Raw genomic sequence first — 24,931 nt, forward strand, 5'->3', positions numbered from 1 at the left:
TAGCACGAACAAAAGCACCCTTCGCACACCCCCACCTTCGCCACGCTCTTACTACTTTGTGTTACTGCTTTGGAGCCAGCAGGAAGAACAAAGCAGGCTGGCGAGGCGGTGGGGAAGGCGAGCAGAGCTCCGGCCCTCCCCCTGCTAAGGCACCAGAAGTGACACCGCGGAGGGGGGGGCTGCGGGTTCCCGCAGGACCCCCCCCGGATCTGCTCCCGGTGCCTCACGTGCCGGCTCCGCTCCCCAAACCAGTCCTGACTCCTGCAGAGCAACACAACTCAACTGACTCGGTCCCGCTCGTCACAAAAGGATCGGCCACACGGTGATTAAAGTTATTACTGACGATGATGTAAGAGGCCACGGACACCTTGTTTGAATCAGATCCTCAAATCATTTGCAAAACTGGTTATTAAAAAGGTCAAACTTTATTTGTGAAAACCAGTAGTCTTCCAGGACCACCCCTCCACCCGTATCAGTCAGTCCACTTTAAAACTAGATTGTATTTAAATCCAGAAAACAATCTTCAGGTAATTTTAAAGCCAAGCTGATTTGGGGACAGCATATCATTTAAAATAATTATAAACAGAGAACAACGTTATTTAATTGAATCTGCTCTACAATAACCTAGTTATCTTCCAGTACTAGGGCAAAAAACAAAAAAAAAAGAAAAAGAAAAAAAAAGCATGATCACAACTGGCTTGTGGTGGGCGGGTGTGTTGAAGGCACGAGAACACAGCACGTTCAGCTACATTGCAGAGGAGTTGTGTATCGGGCCAAAAGAGGCTCCCTGGAGAGTCTGAGACATACTCAGGAGGCGCTTCTAGAATTGGGTGAGGTCGTCACAGGATGTTGCTAATAATTCAGAAAAATCAACAGAAACAAAAGACACGGAGACATTTACACTCACCTTTGGAAAGGAAATCCACGAGTTCACTGATACAATCAGGTTTTTTAAACATGCCTCTTACTCGCTCTACAAGAACCAGCCCTTTGGCTCAACCTCGGAAGTCGCCGAGTTTCAGGACTCAAAGTCAACTCTGTGTGTAACCAGGCACACAGAGGCTGCATGCGCGAGGCTCTCACACACACAACTGACACTACCCCTCCCAGCACTCTCCAGTATTTTAGTTCTCGTGTTCTTTAAAATCATCTCCACGTGTTTATTTTTTTTTGTTGTTGTTTTAAGAGGGCAGGAAGGGAATGGTGAGAGTTGGGACAAGCAATAAAATGGGAAAACCCACAAGAGATTCAACATCCTGTGCAAAAAAAACTACCTGAACGTGTCAACTGATGACAGGGGGTATCAGAGGTAGGACTGACCCTCCAAACTTCCCTTTCATTTCTGGGCAACAACCAAAACCTTTAATCTTCACTGACCCATTCACAGTGGAGCACTAACGGATTTCATATGCTTCGGAGATGTGAAGCCAAGGAAGTATTTTTGTGTTTTGGCTTTTTTCACAGCTGTTCCAACCTCCCGAGCAGTCCAGCACTTCCCGCAGGGAGCGGGGTCAGTGTCTTTCTCAGTCTTGAAATCTGAGGTTTTAACCCCGTTCTAGCACCCAGCACCTTTCCTCCTCCCATCCACACCCTCTGCCTCCCTCTGTCACAGCACTCGGATGTCTCGAGGCCGCAGCTGAACTCGAGGCACTGGCCTGCGATACTTTAATCGTTCAAACAAGAGCACGGCATCCGAGATGCACAAGCAACGCTCGTGATTAATTACCTGTACTTTCCTCCGGATGCATTGTAGGGGTTTTCCTCGGCCCCCGTTGCTCGCTGCTCTTCTCCCCGTTGCTCTCCTCCAGGCTGATAACAGGCTCCTGGCTCTTCATCAGCTGACTCAGCAGAACGGCCAGCACGTTCTGCATATCTCCCTGAGCGCTGGCTGCTTCTGGAGTCACCTGCTCCTCCGGTAGCTGCGCCTCGGCGGGCGGCTCCTCCACAGCTTCCTCCGCCGCCGCTGCCGCCGCCTGAGACTCGTGCTGCTGAGTGGTGGCTTCTGTCAGAGCGTTGATGGACTGGTTGAGAGCCTCCAGCTGCTGCTGCATCTCCGGGTTAGAGTGTACGTTCAACAGCTGGGCCATCTGGGGGACACTCAGATCAGTCTGGCTCTGCAGCAAGTTCAGTAAAACAGCCAGTTCGCTCTGGTTCAGCTGCTGGGTGATTTCTCCAAGGCCTGCAGGAAACACGAGCAGCATCACAGGAGGGTGAAGCGAAGCCGTGCCACGTGGCTTTGCCATCGCCACGGGGCACATACCAATAAACACCTCTGGGGCCCCGGGGGAAGGCAACTTGGCTCCGGGAGGAGGATTCCAGGAGAGTTTGCTCAGGTTTCCACCAGTAGTTTGCCCCCCTCAAGGCCGCGCTCAGCTCTGAGCGGCGCTGCAGCAGCACCCCGTGGTACTGCGCACACACTGCACTCGCCCAAGGCTACAGCGGGGAATGCTCCGTTAGCCACCCAGGGAAATTCCTCGCCACCCCGCTCCGATCTATCAACATCTTGTTAAAACCAGCCCAGCTGAGCCAAACCTGGGTTACCTACCCGAGGCCACCCCGAGAATCAGGCCGGTGGATGCTACCGGTTACGGCAGCAAGGCTGAGGACACACGATGCCGAGCAGAAGCCCTCAGCCCCCTTTGGTGGCCATCGGGGCAGCGCGTCCCCCCCGGTCCCCGCAGCACGCTGCAGAGCTCCCTCCCGCCCTGGGAAGCGGGTTTCCCGGTATAAGCTGCTGGGAGGGAGGGAGGGTGTGTTCCGCTGACACAGCAAAAGAAATTAGGTCACGCAGAAGGCAGTTCCTCGCTGAGAGCTGGCCTGGGATCAGAGGACTCTGTCCTGACCCACAAGCACCCAGGTTAGTCTAAACTCCAACCCTGGAGCAGCATCACCTGCCCTGGCACCACGCTGGGGCAGAGCCTCCTGAGTGACAAGTGACAAGGCTGTCCCTTCACGCTGACTCCAAGTCAAACTTTTTGAGAAGAAGGGTGCAAAGGTTTGCTTTTAGAAGCTTGGAATTCAGCTCCTCTCGCTGGTAGGCAACTAAGAACGCGGCATTCACTTTTCTCAGCTGTTTGTTAATCCAACCACCACCTTTGGTCCATCTGCCATGTTTCATTGAACACATGGACTGTGCATTCCCTGGAGCAAGAACTGTCTTCCTTGTTACTTGTCAGTAAAACATCTGACACAAAGGAAGCTTCAACCCATATCTGGGTTTTTATAAAGCTTCTACAGAACAATCAGCACGGTCCGGGCAGTTCTGTGTATCTCTGCATTCCCAGGAACCAAAACATCTCCCCTCCAACTATTTTCTAGACACAGAAGGTCGGTCACAGATTTGGAAAAACCGTGCACAAGTCTTGGTCCTGCACGACTTTAGGACTAAGTGATCTTTTCCACAACAAGCAAAGCGCAATAACGCACGCTTCTGCCTGCCAGCCTGTTACATCCCATGCCCGATCTTTGTATAATTTGATCAGTAAGATCAAACTTCAGCTCACTTGTACACCCTTCACATGGCTGCACCTCCCAGCCTGTTATGCTGCCTTAAGTGACTAACGACTCCTTCCCTTATCCTGGGTGAAAACATGCTTCTGAACCACTACTGTAACTCACAGAACAAATTCAGTCAGCTCATCAGTGAGTGACTTTTGAAGGCTAGCCAGAACACTCTGCAGCCAATAGTTTTCACAGGAGAGGGGAAAAAAAAGGAAAAAAAAAAAAAAAGTCAGGATAGGAAGATTCTGGAATGTCCTTTCTGTAGAAATAGAGGTGAAAGAACCAGACTGGCTTGAAAATAGACACGAGCCTCCCACACCCAGAGCAGAGAGGGCAGGGAGGTACCACATCAGGAGGAGCCTTTCACAGACCCGACGGGGCACTGACCTACTGCATCTCCAGCACCAGGCTCTGGTTTGAGCTGGGCAGGCTGTGGGTGCACAGGACTGCTGTTGTTTTTGACAGGGTCTGTGCTTGTAACAGAGGTAGTTTCTTTCCGAGAAACTTTTGATAACGGTGGCTCCTCCACTGCAATCCCACTTTGCCGCTGCCGTCGGCGTTTCTTGCTCCACAGCTCGTGGCAATCCTGCCAGTGGGGAAGGCTGGAAGAGAACAACACTTTGCTGTCAGGAAACATGGCAAGAAAACCAATTTAATCCTCAAAGACCACAGAAAGTTATTAGTGCTGTAAGAGCAGCACAGCTGTTCCCCTGACTGCAGCCATACTATTAAACCAAGAAGGGGCGAGTCCTAGAACCAGGAAAGGCAGCATAATTGCATGCAAATTATTTAATTTGCACTGGGATCTCAGCTCCGAATGGACTGGGTTAGCTACAATGCACACAAGCCCCAGCGAGCCAAGTCTGCCAAGCTTTGAGAGGCCGGTGGCTTTAAGAAAGCAGCTGCTTTTAGGAACTCCGAAGAGGACTCAAAAGCTACTGCCACGCTTGCACGCAAAGCGGCCAGAGCAGAGTTTTATAATCAGTCTGACTGGAGTGGGAGAAAAGAGCTGCGGTGTGGTACTGCTCAATAGCCACTCTTCTAGTCAATTAACAAGCAGCATAAACGAGGCCTGGCCAGGCCTCCATGGCACGGAGGACAGGGATATGCTACATGCTACTCTTGCATGTCTTCCAAGAGTTTCAGAGCACCTTACAAGCATTAAACCGAGCTTTATAAAACCAGCCTGTTATCAAGCAGAAAACCAACAGCACAGGAAGAGCTGCTTGCTCAGTCGTATGACAAAAGGCAAGGGCAGAGTTGAGAAAAGAAATCTAACTTAATTCTGACTGAGAAAAAACCAAGGCCAAAGCAGTGGCTCGCTCCCAAAGCTCACGAGCAGAGCGCCCACTGCGGTGGAGGACGCCAGCTGGGACTTACTCTGGAGGTGCCATTTTGCTGAGATCAACATCCTTGAGGAAGTCACTCTGCAAGGCCTGTTCTGCTGTGCAGCGCTTGCCCGGGTCCAGCGTCAGCATGTGGTCCAGCAGGTCGAGAGCAGACGAAGGAATGCTGTGCGGAGAGTTGGAATAAGGCTGGGTTAAGGGGTTTTTCTGAGCAGGGCAGAGCCTGCTTTCAGGCCTAAGAGAAATCCCTGCAGTCCAGATTTGTTACTACGGGACGCAGCAGCTCGAAGATATCACCAGAATAGACACCAGCTACGCGATATTTTCAGTCTAATTTTTGCTATTTATGAAGAGCAACTCTGCTACAAATCCCAGAGGATTTTTACAGTTATATTCTCCCCCCCCCAGAGAGCACATCTCTGGAGTCAGACGGCCTCAGTGCCGTGAGAATACCACCCTGCTTCCCAGGGGGGTTCTCGAGGCTGGGGGGCTTCCTGGGGCAGACCCTAGCTGGAAGTGTCACAAGCTGCTGAGGCAGGACGCCCCTCCAGCAGGCACCTGCAGCAGAGTAGATATTTAGAAATGAGAGAACAACCTCAATTCCAGCCTTCCCAGATGGGAGAAGCCCTCCTGGAGAGGGCTGCCCAAGGGCAGAAGGCAAGGAGGGGAAGCACTGCTTTATCCTGCCAGGTAGACTAGAGCCAAAGAAGAGCAGATGAGTCGTACAACGTAACAGAAGGCCATTACCCCCACGCTGCCACTTATCCTCTCTTCTACCAAAACTCACAAGGAGAACTCCTCACGCAGGCGCCTTCGGTATTGCTTCTTCGGTTTCATAGTGTTGAAGTAGGGCAGCTTGATGACATCTGGCCACACCGCTGGACAGGGGCTCCCGCAGAGCCGGCTGAGAACCAGAGAAGCAGAGGATGATCAGCTGGCGGAGCACAGCTCGGGGGAGGACAGTCACCAACCCGAAAGAAAAAGCTATTTACTGTACCAAGAACCGGGGACTGGGCACAACTCATAACCCTCAGGTTAAAAATGAGGCATCGGGAAGAGGGAAAAAAACCCATCCAACACAACGCATTTGCAGAGTGAGATGTGATTTAGGTTCATGATTTTTGCACTCAACTAACAGCAGCAAAGTTTACTGAGGGTGCATACATTAGCAGCCACACACTCGATGGTAGGCATGGACACCTAAATGCCTAACTATTCCCATCTGCAGTTACAGTCACTGGCTGGTCCCATTTTGCAGGCAGATTAGAGAAAGAGAGCTCTTATAACACAGAGACTGTGTGCACGAGCAGTTTCTGCAGTACCTCTTCTCATAGGCATGCATGTGCAATGCTTTACCTGATTAATTCAAGCTGAGCCAGTTCCAGATTGGCTTGGAAAATAGGCTTCTTTGTAAACAGTTCCCCGAGGATACAGCTGGAAAGAGGAAAAGCAAGAGGTCATGACAGCAAACCCTTGGGATGATCGTTTGAACACTGCAGCGTTTCTGTTCAGAAGCAGCTTTGCCTGAGGAGAGTTATTTGCATCAGGGCTTGTAGTTGAGAACTGACAAACTAACCTATGTGTACAGAGTCACCAATTCTACGCAGCTGGGAAATAACACTCACTAGTAGGCTGGTTAACATGTCACAGGCTTCATGCTTTAACTCTTTGCTGGGAAAGGGGGATGTGTCAATAGCGGGACAAGGAAAACAGCCAGGCATCTCATTTTTCCTCCAGATTCAGCCCATTTATCTTTTCAACTTTACTGAGGGATATCTGCTGGCTCAGAGTATCCTCAGGTGCCAGTAGCTTGTTTGTCATTGTCCACACAACGTTTGTACGTGCACACAACATTTCTACAGCTGGAAGGGAAAGAAGAGGAGGAGGGAGGGGACAACTCTGACTCATTCTGGCCTTAACATCTACCCTTAAGCCTCTGACAGGAATGACAATTGGCGTCAAATATAGCTGTGGGCTGACACGGGCACCTGTCTGCTGGAACTGGGCTCATCTGGCACAGGACACCCAACAGCAACCGGGCCTCAGAGCCCAAGTTTCCAGAAGGAATTATCAGGGCCTGACTTTGAGCAACCTTTGTTGTTTGTGTGCTAAGCTCTGCCGAAAGTTTACCTGCGAATATCACAACAGGAAGCACACTGGGAACTTCCAGGCCCACTTCTAAATGCTGAATCCTCGGGGGTCTGATTCTGAATCATGTGGAAAAGTTTTCATCTTTGTGGCTCAACGGCCCAGATTCCTCCCGTTCATGGGATTCCCTACACTACCAGAAACCTGAAATCTCCACTTTAAAGTGTTTCCTAGATTTGGCTGAAAAAAATTAGGCGAGGGAGCAATTTGAAGAGGTTACAGAAAACCTCTCTACTAGGTCATTAGAGCCATACCCTGAAGCTATGACCAGCACAGAGTAAACTCGTCACCCCTTCTGATCTTCGTGGTCCATCACTACCAAAGGTTGGTTGCTCTGGTTTTTGGATAGCGAGGATAGAGACCTTTCATGCTCTCACATGTCAACACCAAGAAAAGTCTCATTCTAGGAGTTTCTGCTAAATGGTATAGCTTTAGTTTGGTGAAAAACATCTACTTCCTCAAAGCACAGAATTTTGAAAGTAGCCCTACGCTATCGCAACACACTTTGCGTAGCTGGAACAGATCCAGTCTCAGGCGCTAACACAAGTCGAAGATCACCTTCCAGCAGAACTGTTCTATTCGTGTGCTGATGTTCACAGCCCAAACAGGACAAGAGATACAAACCAGGCACTTACCCACAGCTCCACACATCTATGGCTGGTGTGTAACGCTCCTCACCTAGCAGCAATTCTGGAGGTCGATACCACAATGTAATGACTTTATTTGTGTATGGACGGCTGGAACGCAAGATACAAATGTAAACTGATGACAAGAGCCACAAACCCCTGACAGACTGTAATTTGTGCTTTCAAACTGCAGAATTAGGCATGTCAGTAGAAGGAGGGGGCTTTCAGGTGCCCTGACTTCCACAGCACCTGCCCAAGTTCAATAAAGCTGATGAGATATGACAGATTTTACAGGTCTGTCTGTGGGCACAAGGCAGAAGAAGTTGCCGGTACCCAAGACTGGAAAATCCTGACCTGCAACAGGCAGCAGGAGGCTGCCATGACTGAATAGTGACTGATCACAGAGCAAAACGTGGTCCGTGACAAGCAGAGAAGATGCTTTGTTTCCTTATCAGCTGGTTTGTCTAATGAAGAGCTATTAATACCAGCCAGGAATATTTTTTTCCAACAGTTGGAGCTGCATTATACCGCTTACACTGGAAAGCATTTCCCGGGCAATGCCAGGACTTCCACTTGAAGGGACTATGTGGATATTAAGAAGGAGCACATCCCACCTAGGCAAACCGTTTCCCCCTTCCTCCACCCCACTGGGCCTCACCTCTCCTCTGAGCTGTAGAGTCGGGCGAGTCCAAAATCTGCAAGTTTGATTTGCCCACTGAAAGACAAAAAAAAAAAAAAAATCAGTGGTTTGAATCACCACTGGGCTCCAGGCTGCAAGCAGTAAAAGGTAAGGAAATCCCCCCCATGTAGCAGAAAGGCCTAACAAAGCAATGTTTGCAGTAATTACTTTCTGGCTTAATTTTCCAGATCCTATTTAATGCTTCAAAGAAACGAAAAGAAAAAAAAAAAAGCAGCAATAATTCAGTTTCATCTTTATCACAAACCCTCCCCAAAAGGCCCATGTCCCAGAGAAATTCTTTAGATGTATATCCAGACATGTGGATGCAATTATGCACAGTATTACTCTCACAAGCTCCAAGTTTTGTTATGGGTATCCAGATAAAGACTTGAGAATTAACAGCGAATGAATAATTGTTACATATTCTGTGATAAACTATGTTACTGCCAAACACTGCTATCTAAAGAAGAGAGAGCATTCATGGAGAACTGCTACTTCCTACCTTAACCCTCAATGGTTTCTCTGCTACAAGCACTTCCAAACAACAGTATTTTTGCCAAAATACCATGGAGACCAAGCGTACACAGAGACCCATTTACTTCCAGTCAACATCAAAGAAAATGAACTGTAAGGAGCTGCAAACGGTGCAGGAGGCTGCGAGGGCTGTTGACTCTGCGGCAGGAGCCGCGTCCTCAGCCAGCAGCAGCACCCAGGAAAGCCACTGCTTAATTACAGCTTAATTACAGCCCTGGTGGAAACACGCAGGGTTGTGTTCCTGCAGTGGATCAACCCCAACAGCTCTCAGGCACGGGCAGGGTGAAGAGCATGACGTGCTCTCAGCTGAGCCCAGGCAGAGCGCAGGGAAGAGTTGGGACAGAAGCGTGTCTACTCCCAGGTTACCTGTTGTTCAATAAGATGTTGGAGCACTTAATATCTCTATGAAGGAAGTTCTTTTTGTGACAATAATCCAGACCCTCCATTAACTGTTTCATGAAAGACTTGATATGGTCCTCTGAGAAATGTACCAAGCCAGATTCTAGCAGCCCCATTAGGTCATGGTCCATGTACTCAAACACAAGGTAAAAGGCACCTGGTATGACAAAGAGAGAAAGGATTTCAGACAAGAGAGGAGAAACAAAGGAAAAGGAGGAATGAAAGTAGATTCCATTGTTGAAATATTTTTTTTTTTTTGTGCACTGTTAAGCATGTTCTGTCGGCGGTTTTCTTTAACACAATCTTGAGATATTTAGGGCTTACTGGGCATCCTAGATCTTTTTTTTTTCCCCCCACTCTCAAGGGGAGAAAAAACCCAAACCAACTAAGTAGCCCCTCTAATGCATCAAGCTGATAATCTGAAAGCAAAATATGCCCCCAAAATAAATTCCTCTGAAATTCTGGGCATCTTTACTGATCTGGTTTTGCTTTCAAGCTAGTCTGCTGAAGGGATACTGCTAGGTGTGGCTTCAGCTGACATTTCTGTTGCTCCTGTCTCGCTCATGGAAGAGAAGGCCCTAAACAAAAGGTAGTGGGAAGCAAGAACACCCTTTTTCCACAGTGACAGAGGACAGAAAACCTTTCACACCATTAGTAAGTTTGTGGCCACTAATCAGTGTCAAAAGTAACCCTGTAAAGGTTTGGGTTGTTGTTTTATTTTGTTTTTTTTTTAATTTTAAGACAGCTCTTTTGTGACTCTACAGGAATGCAATGCATCCTTTGAAGTCCATGTCTACCTCTGCCCTGCAGTGCGACAAATCATTTTGACTGGAATCTATCCTTTGATGCAAGGCCAAATCCAGATGCCAAACTTGCTGGAACTATGTATACGAAGGAGGAATGCAAAAAAAATCTATACCGGAGTTTAGATTTTTTAGTTTTACACTAAGGATAAACAACTGAAGTTGCATCACCTCTTTGGCTAATCAAAACCACACCCTGCAGCAAATACTACCTTTGTCCTTCTTGAAATCCAGTGCATCTTGTTTGTCCGTGACAATTTCCTTCATGTTAACAACACTGCGGTGGATGAGCTGCCGGAGGATTTTGATCTCGCGGATGGCCGTGATGGGGAAGCCCTCCTTTTCATTGTCCAGTCGCACCTTCTTGAGAGCCACCAGTTCACCTGCCAAAGGATCCAGTGTCACAGCCCCCGCACACATCCCTGCTAACAGGGGGCAGCTGGAAGCAGCTGTGAGCAGTCAACATCCACCAAGAAACAGCAGAGCCTGCTTTAGTCACCACCTGACTCATTTTTGTTAAATCACTCTGTCAGAAGTTATCACACCAACAACTCCAGACAGGTGACACCAGAGGAAAGTCACACAGGTGAACATAAATTTACCCCAGAAAGCACTCCAGGCCCTTTCACAAGCTCTGCTACAATAAAGTCTGACAAGGGCACACTTAAAGCAGGGGTTGAGCTGTGGCTGTACCTACCACAACCGTCAGACCAGAGGCCACACCACAGACCCAGGGCACACGATTCCCAGGCAGAGGGGGCAGCTGAGCACTCAGCTGGGATTTCAGAGCTTCTGTTCTTTCACCCCCTTTGAAAACACCTGATGTAAACACTTACACCAGGGCTGGAACCATTTCTAGTTCTACAGGTATTTGTCACTAACCAGCAACACCGCTACGGCTGGGCTGGGTTTTAAGCACTCCTGGAGGAACAAGGCCTTAAAGAAGTGGAGTCAGTCTGAAGCCACTTGCCGCCCTTACCTGTGTCCTTGTCCTTGGCTTTGTACACCTGCCCGTACGTCCCTTCTCCAATAATCCCAATGATATCAAACTTGTCCACGCAACGCTTCCCCCAGTCGCTCTCCGTCTGCCTCCTTTCCCCATACCGAGGACAACAGATTCTGAAAGCGGGAAGAGGGCTGTTAGACACCCGAGCGCTCCACCTCACCCGCCATCCCACAGCCAAATGCTTTAAGCTGTACCCTAAAAACAGAACACAAAGGTCAGGCACCCTGCCTTTACACTCCTAGCAAGCGTTCAGGAGACTTTAATGAATTATGCTCTATAATTTCAACAACTCCAGACACAGCCACTGCTATACAGGACTATTACCCTTCTATTTTAGTCAGACACTAAAGCACCCCAGCCAGAACACGCTCACTATCGAATCTTTTCACTTTGGTTACACATTCATCAGCTGCATATGGCTAACGAGCAATACACTGCCCCTCCTGGGGAAATAAGTAGGCAAAGAGGGGGGAAGACAAGCAAAGTGGGTATTATGCCCCCTCGTTTCCACAGACTTTGAGGTGGCAGAAGCATTCTGCTGGAGGGGGCATGCAGTGAGCTACACACACTTCTACAAATATCTCATTGCATACTTCTAACAGAGTAGCTTGAAGGAGAAGCAAACCAGTATTCCTACCCAAAAACCACCAAAGAATTACGCTACAGCAGGACAAAAACCAGGGTTTGAAATCTTTTGCAGGAACACTGGACACTTGATTTTTGTTTAAAACAAAGTGCAGCTAGCGCTCTGTGTACAAACGCCAAGGGAGCTTGCTCCCTTGACAACTGCATAAATTTTGTTATCAGGGGAGTTGTAGACACCGTGCAATGTGAGCATGGCTTCAACCGTGCATGGAGAAGAGGTGCACGTCTCCTGTTTGGAACAACCAGCCCCCAAAAGAATCACCACGAGCTCTATACAGGGACACTCACCAGGAGGTTTCCCTGGCCTGCAGCTACAGGCCCAAACTAAAGAGGAGAAAGCTTTCGGGGTAGATGTGGCTGGAGATGGAATATGACACACTCCAGTGATTTCTACCCCTGAAAGGGTCAAAGGGGAAGACAAGAGAATCTGTCACAGCTTCACTACAATGCCTGAACCGCACGGAGGCTCCGTTTGGGTGCACAATTTACACAACCTCCTCTTCCCTAACTGCTGTACTGTTAGTTCTCAAATAGATGGGGCAAGTGGCCTTCAACTGCGAGTGGCCCACGTACAAAACAACCCACAGCAAAGAGGTAATAAATCATAAGAAAAAACAGAAATATGAACCTGCTTTCTCCACATTTCACTTCCCTCAATAAAGACAACACTCGGCCGAGTCTGGGGCCAACAGAATTTTGATACAACTGAACTAAATCTGGCTAAAGATTTCTAAGTAAGTGCACGGTAAGCGTCCTCCCTGTGCAATAAACGGCAGGGAGGCTGCCGAGAGCTGGCAAAGCAGCTGCCAGGTTCAGTTTCAAAAACGACTGCCCATTCAGCAGCGCCGTCCCCACACGGAGCGTGCAGGCAGCTCTTCCGGGAGAGCTGGGGGAGACTTACAGCTTTGGTAAACCTACGCTGACATCTGTGTGAAGAAACAGAAAACCTAACAACTCAAAAAAGCCGGGAAAAAGAAAGCCAGCCTTACTTTGGTCTCTTTTTGAACGGTTGCTGAGGTGGTGTGGCTGCCTTTGGTTCCGGGGAGTCAGGAGGAGACGGGTCCCCTCCAGGGAGCTCTGGAGGGAGCGGGAGGTCCGTGAGTAAGTGTCGTGGTCTCTGCTCTCTATCTTTCTTCACAGGTTTTGGAGGAAGAATCTCTTTTGGACTAAACTCCGAAAAGTTAATACAATACAAAAGTCAGACTTAACAGCCAATTAACAAACAAACAAACAAAAAAAAGCCTACTGTAGGACAACAGCTCTCTATTTGAGAAGGTAAAGTTTAGGAGCCCAAGTTTAAGTGCCAAAATTAGCACAGCCACGTATAAAACAAATCAGCTTTAAGTTTTACAAATTTAGTACATCAGGAGAGAAAAGTGTTAGGTTTGAAGCCCTGTCTTCAAACACACAGCTCTCTGCAACTAAGATTTGCTCAGTTTGCACAAATAAGTAGTTACTCTGAGTTTCCTGTAAGACAGTTCAGGTTATCAGCCAGCACCCACTTTCTGACCCTCACTTCCTCTATTTAGTCCATTTATTGTAATGAAATTAAATGCATGACTTGTTAAGGACCGCTATAAATACAAACCCACAATTAAATCTCTCTACATAAGTAACTTTTAAACTTCTTAGTTTAGCAAGGACTGAAATCAGCTCTAACTTGTGAAAATTATTGAGAAGGCAGAAGTCAACTTTTTTTTTTTTCCCTTTTAAAAAAAATCAAATTACCAATGGCATCAGAAGCTTGGTTTAGACTGGCAAGAGTCTCATAAACAGAACCTAACGTCTCTCTCATGTATGCAGCGGGGAGAATTCCTGGGTCTGAAGAGTCAGGAATTCTTCTCCATGCGCTTCACCAGGAAAAGAAAAAGATTAAGAGATACCAACAACCTTCCAAGGTTCATTTTTAGGGCAGCCAGCAGGAGGTTTGCTGTTTGTCAGCATCACTGAGTCTAACGCTTCAGCACGGAGAACTCTGCGTAAATGAAGCGATGGAAGTAGGTCGTCTTCCCAATTTTTTTTTATTAGACGATGCCTAATCTGCAGGACAATCTCTTGTCAACTATAGTTAAGAAAGAAGGAAGACAAAGGAGGATGCTATCCTGGCACAGAGCTCTGACATCTGTAAAAAGCTGCGGGAGCAACATTATCCCACTGCTAAGGAGCGACCAGGCAGCGCAGGACTAAGCGTGGGTCACGCCAGCCCCAAGCTGCGGGGAAGCAGCACGGGGCGGGGGGCACTGCTGCCAGCACACTCCCGAGCCTAGAAACACCCCAACTGGCAGAGCTGCACAGCCTGAAGCTCCCCCCCATTAACTGCAAATTCTTAATGTGCACAAGGACACCCAGCCGGGTCACCTCAACGAGGTGAATCCACGTTAAACCTCTGCAGAGGTTCTTCAAAGCAGGGTCTACAGCCACACGCCGGAGGCAAGGGGCTTTGTTCCAAGCGAGCGGATCAGCTAGGCCTGGCTTTGCTCTATTTACAGCTTTCATACGTGTATTTGAAGCATCCGCTACTTGCAGATTGAATGTTCACAGTAACAAAACCAGCAGTTGTTTGACTTCGCGTTTAAACTACTTCTAATTGGCAATTAATTTGTTCCTGATAGGATTTAAATATCTAATATATATGCTAAGCTTAGGCCTTTTGACCCCGTCGGAAAGATTCAGCCTTTTTCCAGACACACATCAAAAGCCAACTTATTTGTAAGAGTTCTTGGGGAGGGCGAGGGTGTGTTTAAGTTTAACCTGCAGGTGCCCAGCCTTCCACCAGGTCTCTCCCGCTTGCCAAACAGTTACCATTCTCTCACAGTTATCTGTGCTCAGTTACATACAGCTTAGTTAATCTATTTGCGTATCAGCACTTGTGCTACTAGATGGTCACTGTAACTTTAATTGCCCACAGAATTTGGATTTCACCAGGCATTTCTTTCAAAGTGAGAAAGTCAAACAGACCCTTCAGAGTTGCCCAAGCAGAAAAATGACAAAGTGCGAACACCAGCTGCCTGACAAAGACTCCTAGAAGCTACCTCCCTTCCTCCCCTCCCCTAGAATAGCAGGAATGTGACCCGTCAGGTCTGCATTTTTAACTGTTAGCGCTGCAAACAGTCAACCAGATGCTCCCAGGAACCTACGGAAGGGATGTGACTTCCCAGCACAACGTCAAACACGTCCCAAGTTCGTACCACCTGCTTCTCAACAGCTTTTCCTCTCCCCCCCGCTAGGTGAAGGGACCCACGACACCCCCCGAGTGCTGCCAAGTCTAAAAGTGTTACAGACAGATGATAAAAGTCTTGAGAGCTCAGCAAGCATCAAGAAAAGTTAAAGGGTCTCCCATCGAATGAGGTGGTTTTGCACTTGGACACTTCAAAGCACGTTTCCAAATCCTACGCTCACCACGGTCCCAGAGCTGGAGCATCCTCCCAGTCTCAGCATATAAAAATAAAAGTTTACCCAAGACAAGTTTTCTTCATACATACAAAGGTAGCTGATGAAGAGTGAACTCCTGTACAGTCCAGTGCCGTATGCAACTGCCACTAGCCTCAGCAAAATGAAGCGGGATTTCCCGTCCTTTTATCGGGAAAAAGTCACAGTAAACCCATTTACTAAGCTTAGCAACCAGCTGTATTATCACCCACACTCCTAAGTTCATAGTGATGTCAGAGATAAAACACACTTTTGGAAAAGTAAGCCACACCTGGGTAGTAAAAAAAAAAAAAAAAAAGCTTTATGTGTGAACAGCTAAAACAATTAAATACAGATTAAATACAGTATTTACAGGACAATTTCTGTGTTTGGAAATAAGGGATCACACAGCAGAATCTTGCTTAGACTGGCATTTGAGTGGGGAAAATTCTGCAATCTGTTAAAAGCTCCTGCTCATCGCAGATACGTTTAAACTAAATAGATATCTGCTGAACATTACAGCTTAAGAAGGGCAACACAAACATGCAGAAGCCCAACTTCTGTGTCGATCACAGCGACAACATTACCCTAATTTACATCGATACCAGGAGAAACCATGAAAAACAATTAAATAAATCTGAGTACGTAACATACTGTGTTCACTTGAAACCACGGGGTAATTATATCAAGTCATAACTATCGTGTAACACACTAGTCATTAAAAAGCCATGCTTTACTAACCATCTTTAGTGACAGTTGGAAAGATACAGAAGTTGTTAGGAAACTACAGGCTAAGCAGATCAAGTAGAAAAAAAAAACCGTATCAGTGATGACCTTATGTTAAGAGAACTACAACATACTAACAGCTACAAAAGGGGAAAAAAAAAAAAATAATTTGTTTTTCTTCTTCTCCACCTCTATTTTGGATATTCTGTTCCTTTCCCCTCTTCCCCCCAACAAAGAAAACCCCACAGTGAGGTTTTTTTTTCCAGACAAGTTCGTATTAGAAGCCAAGATCACCACCAGGCAAGACCCAGAGCAGCGAGAGCTACAGTTCAGGGCAGAATGAAGTCTGCATGTTTTGATTATAAATGATAGGAAATGGAAAGTTGAAGTAGGTGTGGTTTCACTCTTTCATTTTCAAACTGTTTTTCAAACAAACAGTACCTACTTCTTAAGCAATAAGGAGTGTATTTATTATTCAGTAATTGAGACAATAATGAAGTTAAATCAATGCCATTTTTTTTTTTTTACACGCGGGCATGGCCAGCATGTTCAATGAATTTGGAACAGAAATAACTCTGGTTCGTGTTCTTCTACTGGAATTGTTAAGCTCTTTCCTGTTACTTAAGTACAGGTTTTGGAGGAACTAAACAAAAAAGAAATTTCAAAATAAGCCTGTGCAAACGGCTGCAACGCAAAGGGATGCACAATTCCGGATCCGTGTTGCGTTCCTGTAATAAACACGAACAAAGGGTGACGCGTAACTTTTACTAACCACCATTAAAAGAGCAGCCAAACCTCTCTTTCTCACCGAGGCAAGATGTAACTACCTGCACAGGATCATAAAACTCTTCACATAGAGCTGACAAGGCCAAAATGAGGAAGGGCCGTGCAAGAAGGCATTTATAGCAGCGGCACAGTCCTCAGCGTGCGCTGCAGGGTAAGCTAGAACTGCCAAACTAAAATCTGTTTACTTCAATGTTTTGCTTTAAAATGCAACCGGGATGCTCCCGTGTGACCTTACCTATCCAAGTCATCTTCCCCAACTAAAATAGGGGGGAGCGGAAGCGGAGGCAACGTTGAAGTTTTCAGGTGTGGGATAGCAGCCGTCACAGACACTTGTGTTTTTGTAGCGACTTGGACAGAGGACTGAGAGTTCACCTGAGAGGATAAAGTAGACGTCCTTGGGTGGGAGGAGGATGGCAAAGACGTTGGGGCTGAAGTAGGGACCTGAACGGGAGTCAGTTGGGATGGTGGCAAAGGTGGAACAGCAGGTGACGGAGGCAAAGGCGGCAACGGCGGGGTGGGAGGTGGCGGCGTGGTTGTCGGCAGAGGTGGAGGAGGTGATTTTATTGAGGGTAGTGGGGGCGGAATCTCCTTCTCTGCTGTGTCTGTCTCTTTTGGAGATAGGAGGTCCTCTACCACTGCTACAGGCTTCAAGTCTTTTGTTCCCGTCTGTTTCGAATCTCTAACTGGAACAGGATGTTTCCTCTCAGAGTTCTCCTCTGCCTTGATTTTCGTTGTCTCTGCAGGGGCTTTAGTCTCTGCATTCGTATATAGTAAATTAACTAATTCTGTATCTGAAGATGATTTTTCAGATTTAACAGTTTTGATGGCCTTTTTAGATTCTGTTCCAGACTCCTTAAGTTCAGCTAAGCTGTTCTCCTTTCTAGACAGGAAAACAGGTGAGCCCTTTGCCTCCTTCCCGTCCACCTTGGCTGCAGCTGCTGCCGCTGCCGCTCGCTCCTTTTTCTTCCTGCTGAGTTCTGCCCCCAGGCTGGAGTTCAGCGGTAGCCTCGTCGGCGAGATACTGGAATGGCGACTGCGTGACCCAGACCTCTGCTTTTTACTGTGAGATGATGAGTGTCTTGAATACCCAGGGCTCCGGCTTCGGGACTTCACAGACTTTCTGTAGAGAGAACGGGGAGAAGGTAAATGAAACGAAGCATCTCAGCCTCTGAGCTACTCACCAACATCAACAGCTCCCTCTGAAAATAATCTGGATCCATTGTTTTTCAACTAAGTTCAGGGAGTCCGTTAACACCTGTCAGGAGAGACTAAAGCTACTGAGAGGAGTTTATTGACTAAAGCAGGACAAGTTTCAGGTCATCACCCAGCCTTCCAATGTCAGGACTACCCTCACAATCACACTGTTGAGACAGAAATGAGGGATCAAGATTGGACAAGCCTCAAGGTAAAGACAAGATCACAGAGGCACGGCACTGAACAGACTTCGGTTGAGAGGATGAGCTGGCAGTTTACGAATCTTTCACAGTAATTACGTACAACTTTAAAGGAAACAACGGATGAAATATGACTGCCCTCACGGGAATGCCGCCTCAGGAAACGTCTCACTTCAAGCTAATTTTTCCCCCCTGGTTCCTTTACTATCATCAGAACTCAAATTTGCATATTGTGATTGAGGAGAAGAAAAAAAACAAACAGGAATCTTAATTCTGTTTGAGGTATGTCCACAGGGTCTCAGCCTTCCTCTACAATAAACGGGCTCTACATTAGGTATATATGCAGCAATAAAAAAACCCAAAATAACAATCGCACACTAAAAATCTGTGTCATGATACAAGGAAGGCAGGAAACACCCCACACCACCAGCAAACCCACCATGAGCTCGAGGTCAACCTAGTCAGGAGACAGTAATAACCACAGGCTCACTGGAGACTGGCGTGGAAACAAGATAAAAAAATAAAATGGAACCCGAGACTGGTAGTGCCAGTGTCCACGTCAAAATAACTGACAAGACTGAACTGTTTCCTCCACTTGAGGAGGAACTAGGACTTTGCAGGTTACGAGACAGCATCCTTCAGCTGCACGCGTGGTGGGCGCTCAGCTGGGTGAGCCAGAAGGAAAACGAGAAATTTTGAGATCAGACCCTATGAACAGTAGAAGAGAAACTAAGCTCAAAGTTTATACTTTTATTCTGTGATTTGTTACGCGGAACATATCTAGTTTTGAAAAGATGGAATTCTCTCAAAGCACAGTTCCACAGAAGGTATAAAACCACCTGACAGCAAGGAGGTTTATCCACAGTAGCTGCCGGGGTGCTTCAACCATACTGAGACATAATTAACAGCAAGGTCTAAACTGTTCATAGTGCTACACAAATTAATATTATCCTGAGACAATAAACATTTGGAAAACGAACTGGAGAACAAAGACAGACCAATGCAAAGCTCCTGGCCAGACCCCACCAGCACCTTCAAGAGTTGTGACGCTGCCCTGGAGGTGAAGGGTCTCGCTGCACAGGGGTGTGGAGTTCAGCTGAACCCCCTCCCCTCGCTCCTCCAAGCACAAGCATCCTGCCCTCACACGAGTAAGTACAACCCCAAACCTCACGCTAACAACGGTCAAAGAACACCGCGGCTGTAGGTAGTCCTTACCTTTAGACTTGCAAAATAAATAGACTACCAAAAGGAGAAAAAAAATAAAGTGAAGTCACTCAACTATTTTCCTCTTCAACACACCTTTCTGTGATGGGAATGCTGCCTCAGGATTGTCTCTTTTTCCAAGGTTTCTGCTTAATGAATTAATGGTTTCAGACACAGTTCACCTGCCACATCCCAGCACAAAGCTGCCAGGAGCTGAAAAAAGCCGTTACATTTTCTCTGTGCTCAAAGACATTCACAGGCGAAGGAAAACATTCCTAATGAATCCTGTAGGATGCAGTTTACTGCAACCACAAATAGTTTTGGGGTTAGCATTCCCTACTGCTGTTCTTTCAGGATTGATTGTTTAAGATGTTGTGATACTCAGTTTCCTGCTCCCTGCCTCCCATCCTCCCCCGAGATGAGCGCCCAACAATTACTCCAACTCAACTGGTTGCAGAGCAACATTCTCAGCAGGATCACTCAGCCAATCTATCAAGGAAACTTCTTCAAAAGTCCAAGTTTTACCTTATTTTTAATAGCGCAGCCACCAAAGCCACCCTGCATGGACACAAGCGAGGGAAAGGTAACTCTGGGGCGTGCAGACAGGATCCCCCTCCTGCTGCTGCGGAAGGCGCTGCCCCGCAGAACCGGCGCCTCCGAGGGCTGGGGGCGACTCCCCGACCTTCCACCACAAACGGACCCGCTGCTCTGTTCTACCAGGACCAAACCCCCGTATTCCCCCTCCCGGCAGCCTTCCCTGCTTCACGGGCACCACTCATGCTTTTTCTCTTCAGCTGTCGAATGATAATTACCTATAGCTATTATACAAAGGGCTGTTGTTTCTGAGCCCATTTTCCAGCTTGGTGTTTACGGTTTCTTTGTCAGACCTGAAAAGGGCACCGCATCCAGAAGCTTGTCTGCTTTCCCAGCTCTATCAACGCAACCAGTAACAGACCACTCTACCACAAACCTCACCTCCAACACCACCACGGCGCTTGCCGAGGGGTGGTCGACCACAGCAACACTTGCTTTTATCGCTGCTGGGTATCTCCAAAAAAGATGCAATCGGACACAAGATGCACAAGCAGATTTTGCTTTTTGAAGACAGTCTTTCCATCCTCCAGAATGATCTTTCCGTGGCTTTACCTGCAGCCAGTTCGTTAGCACTTTTACCCCGTTCACCCTTAACGTGTGTTAAGGAAACGCTCTACAGCTTGCTTACCTTGCTAAGATTATCAGAGATGGGTGGGGAGCAACTCGGGCACACGGGCAGTTCTTTTTTGGGATAAAAATACTCTGGGGTTAAAAAAACCCTCTTTGTCTCTCGCACTGGAAACTAGAAATACAAGATACTAACCATGAAGACTGAACATGAAGAAGTCAGAGATGACTGTTCATCTAAAAAACCATATTAAAAAGCATTATTAGATTAAATGATAGAAACAGAAGATTGGAATGGTCTTTGGAAGAGTCCTCCAAGACCTCCTCATGCTGAAAATGAGCGCGGCGAGTAGCCATTAGCAGAGGTGAACCAGTTGACTGAACAAAGCCTCACATCTACATACCTCCCTATCATCCACTCTACAAACTCCTGGGAACATCTACAGACATCCAAATATTTTACCTGCTCCAAGCCACAACCGAAGTTAAGAGTAAGGTGGAAACTCCTATCCGGGAAGCCTGACTGCATCCCCCATGCTGAGGAAAGAAGCTCAAACAGAAGGCCAACGTTTCTGATTTATGAACGCCCGATGACCTTTCCCCGTGGCAAGGATCTGTGTAACAGTGGCCACCACTACAGCACGTGCACACCCTCACACTTAGCTGCTATACTTAGTACAGAGCACAACCCACCTTCAGCGAGCTCAACTCTGGAATTTCTTCTTCTAGTTTTAGCTGCAATGACAACAGTTGCTACAAGGAACAGCAAGCCACATCTGTTATTTTCCCTACTGACCAAATCATCCTCATTTCCTCCTAAACTGAGAGCAAGTTGTTTTGCACAGCCATTTGAAATGGAAACATTCTGTATTTTCTCCAATCGGCACAGCGCATTGATTCAGTTTCCTAACACTGTATTTCGGACGCGAAGATTAAAGAAAACAAGAGAATGCACCAAAAAAAAAACCAACCCACCCAACCGTATTGTCAGTCAGTGGAAATAATTCAGTGTCCCAGAAAAGCCTGCGTTCCCTCCTCTGAAGAATTTAAGCCAGTCTGATGTTTGCTGCCTAAGTGAGTGTGCCAGTTAAAGACGTTTTCTCTCCCAAACTGTTCCTGCCCCTCTGCAGGAGCCAACAGAAGAGATCACGCAGTCGCTCCACAGCTACGCTGGGGCAGTCAGCTGCCTCTATTTCCACCCTCCTCTGCAGCAGATCAACCAAAGCTGGGGAGGAAGGCTCAGCCAGCCCCCTCCCTCAGGTGAGCTCCTCCTCAGCCATCAGCAGAGGGGCAGCCCCACCTCTGGCTTCGGTTTGACCATGAGCTTCCACAAAGTGCCTCACCGTACAGGCTGCAGGCTCAGCGAGGCAAAACCAACAATGAATTACAACTTACAGTTTGCCTAATATATGGAAAACACATTAAATTCCCTCTGTCCCTTTATTGGAATCACTTCAGGTGGATGTTTTCTGAAAGCATAATCCTTTTTTTTTTTTGTTCTGCTTTAGAAGAACTTAATGACTGTGATGTTATCTGCCCAGAAAAAAAGAGTAGCAGGTTATCAATTGAAGCCAGAATTCAGTACAAACTGAGTGTAAACAGTAAGTAACCTTTGGAATCTACTTTGGTTTGGGGGTCTAGCACTTTGTCAGTGAGGCAAAGATGCCCTTAAGGAGTTTCTTACGTGGGTATGTAAGTTCAGGGAAGCAGCACAAAGTGCTTCAAAGTTGCTCCCATAATTAAGATCAGGAAGAGATAACTGCTTGATTTCTCAAGTCAGAAGCAACTAGCCATTTACAAAAAGTGTAAGATTCAGGTTCTCCTGGAAAGTGAAGCAACCTAGTGGGAAAAACACACCTCTCTATATCACTGCAGTTTCCACACGGTTTCTGCCCGGTTAGGGCTGAACACGGACATTTCACAGGTGCCACAGTATACAATTAAATCATGAAGTGTGTGTGTATACACACACACGCACGTTTTCTACTACCATATTCTCACTCTTCCAAAAGCAGTAGCAAGTAACATGCAAGAGCAGTGCCACCAGGGCAAAAAGGATTGAGGGGGAGGTGAAGAAAAACATCAAGGACTATCCCTCAGAGCCTCTCAGGTGTACCCAGAGAAAAGAGGGCAGAGGAGAAACAGCCTGAAGGAAATTTTCACTATGTAAAATCACAGCGGAGTAAGTAGATTTTACGTAACAGCTTCCCAAAACCCAACACACCTCTCTCACGGCAAGGACAAAGGCACTATTTCAAGCCCACTGGGGAAGGTGGTATCCCTGAAGTAAAGAGAAGAGCTCTGGTAACAAAGGCCAAATTCCAAAAGCCCCGAGTTGGGAACTGCTGATCACATAAATGCGCTCTGGAGGCTGCCCCTTCACTCGCAGCTCCCGTTTGGAGCAGAGGATGCAGTACAGCTAACACAGCACAGAGCATTTCTATAGCGATTACATTCCAGGTCAGATCTTAATTGCCATGGAGCTACAACCAAAGCTCCACAGCACCCATGGTGACAACTGGAAACTCACTTAACATAAGCTGAGGCTAGAAAAAAAAAATAAAAAAATCAACATTAGACTATGTATTCGTGCATGTAACAGGACAATTAACAAACATCTGAAATAAACCACGCAGAACTACCTTCAAATAACAGTTTCCTTCTGTAGCAAGGTTACTGACCAAAGAAAAAAAAAAAAAAAAAAAGCCAGAATACAGCTGGTTCCTACTTGCCCTTCCAGAATGCCCCGATTTCAGAATGGAAACAAGAAACTCTAGTACTGAGAAAAGAAAGTTTAGGGCAGGAAGGTGGAGTTTACATGTGGTCATCTAATTCAAGGGAAGAGAAAAGACAAGTCAGTTCAGAAAAAGCAAAATACACTCAAAACAAGCCACCCTCCCGAAAACTGCAATCAAGTTCCCACACGTAGTAAACAGGTAAAGGCTTCCAGAGATAGGTGAAAACATTCTCCCTGGCCGAACTTCCTGCCAGGGAAGCGCCTTAGATCCCGCGCCAGGAGCTGAAGGGCTCCGTCCCCCCAAGAGCACAACCCTCCCCAGAAGCCTCGGCCCTTCTGCGGGGGCCACCTCCAGAGGTGGGTGTAATTTAATCCCAGGAGCTCATTCAGCCCTCGGCCGCTCTGCTGAGAACCAACATGGACGCTGCCGACCGCCAGCCAGGGAGGTGCTTCCCCAAGTGTGAACACCATTTTAAAGGGAATCGCCACCAACCCAACCACAGCGATTCCACACCGATCGCTCTGCCCCCCAGTCGGGATGAGGAAGGGGGTTAACCCCTCCCATGCCCAGAGCCACCCCAACCACCCCCAGACACCTCCCCGCTGCCCAGGGCAAGGAAAGCCCCGTGGAGAGCACCCACCTGGCGATGGGGCTTCGGCTCACGGAGCGCTTGGCGGCAAAAGGGCTGCTGGAGCGGCGCCGGCCGTAAGGGCTCGGTGACCTCCCGCTGTACGAGCCACTGCCTCTCTCGTAGCTCGAGGAGCGTCTCCTGTTATAGGGGCTTATGGACCTCTGCCGCCGGCTGTAAGGGCTGGGCGAGCGCGTGTTCGACTGGTAAGCCACGGGCTCCTTGTAGGGTGGGCTGATGGACTGCCGGCGCGAGGAGCCGCCGGGGCTCTTCCTGTAGGGATCGTAGTTACTGGATGTGTGAGAGCGGGGAGGGCTGAGGTCGTACTCCTGGATGTAGGAGGCTCCTGAGGGGCTGTCGTCCAATTTAGGGCTGTCAGACCATTTTCTGTGAGGACTTCTGGATTTCCGCTTCGGACTGTCAATCGTTTTGTAACTTTTTGGAGCATCCCTTTTCCGATGGCTTTTACTGCGCTCTTTGTGGCTGGACTTGAGCTCCCGATCCTTCCTGGATTTCTCCTTGTGCGCTTTGGCTGACCGGGACTCCTTGTTGCTACTCTTTGAGGACAGTGACTTGGGGTGCTCCTCGCTTTCGAGGAGCCTCTTGGAAGAGCCCGATATTCTCTCCTTGGTGGACCCTGACCTGCTGGATGCCTCCAGGCTCTTTTCTAACTTCCTCTCTTTTTCCGCCTGTTTGCTCTTCATCAGCTCACGAATGCGTTTGTGCTGGTGGTGCCGGTGCTTCTGCATCCTCTCGCTCCTGTCCGCTCTCCTCTCCTCGTTCTCCCTCCTGTCCAGCTTGAGGGCCACATCATCCGAGAAGGTATCCGAATCCGAACTGATGTCATCGTACTCCACCAGCGGCTTGATCATCGCGCCCAAGGGTGCCGCTGCCTCCTGGGCTGCCAGCGGCGACTCCTTGGAGTGCCTGGACTTATGCCTCTTGTGCCTGGAGGCCAGCCGGTGCCTCTCCTTGCTGTTCGAACTCCCGCTGCCAGGCGCGTGTTGCGAGGACCCCCCGCCGCCCCCATCCTTCTTGCCCCCATGTCTCTCCGGATTTGGCATTCCTCCTCCACTGTGCTCGAGAGAGGGGAGGGGGGCAATCCTCCAAAACCCCCAAACTTCAAACTTCCTCCGCGCCCGCTCCTCGCACCATCCACCCCGGCCTCGGCCCTCCCTGCCGCCCTGTCGTAGACGTGTG

At 48.0% G+C, this 24,931-nt stretch overlaps 1 protein-coding gene across 1 annotated transcript; it reads right to left on the minus strand.

Moving 5' to 3' along the window:
• Positions 1-406: 406 nt before the first annotated feature.
• Positions 407-24,909, minus strand: CDK12 (cyclin dependent kinase 12). Its single transcript, XM_026864736.1, has 14 exons — positions 23,744-24,909; positions 16,843-17,727; positions 12,677-12,853; positions 11,016-11,155; positions 10,249-10,419; positions 9,201-9,390; positions 8,280-8,336; positions 7,631-7,732; positions 6,204-6,281; positions 5,635-5,751; positions 4,882-5,013; positions 3,889-4,103; positions 1,727-2,179; positions 407-852 (listed from the first exon to the last, which is right to left on the minus strand). The coding sequence occupies exons 1-14, from the start codon at positions 24,793-24,795 to the stop codon at positions 821-823; spliced, it is 3,801 nt and encodes a 1,266-aa protein (XP_026720537.1). The 5' UTR covers positions 24,796-24,909; the 3' UTR covers positions 407-820.
• Positions 24,910-24,931: the final 22 nt, after the last annotated feature.

The sequence above is a fragment of the Athene cunicularia genome (assembly GCF_003259725.1).
Source record: "Athene cunicularia isolate RWA chromosome 27 unlocalized genomic scaffold, athCun1 chr27_part1, whole genome shotgun sequence".
Classification (NCBI taxonomy): domain Eukaryota; kingdom Metazoa; phylum Chordata; class Aves; order Strigiformes; family Strigidae; genus Athene; species Athene cunicularia.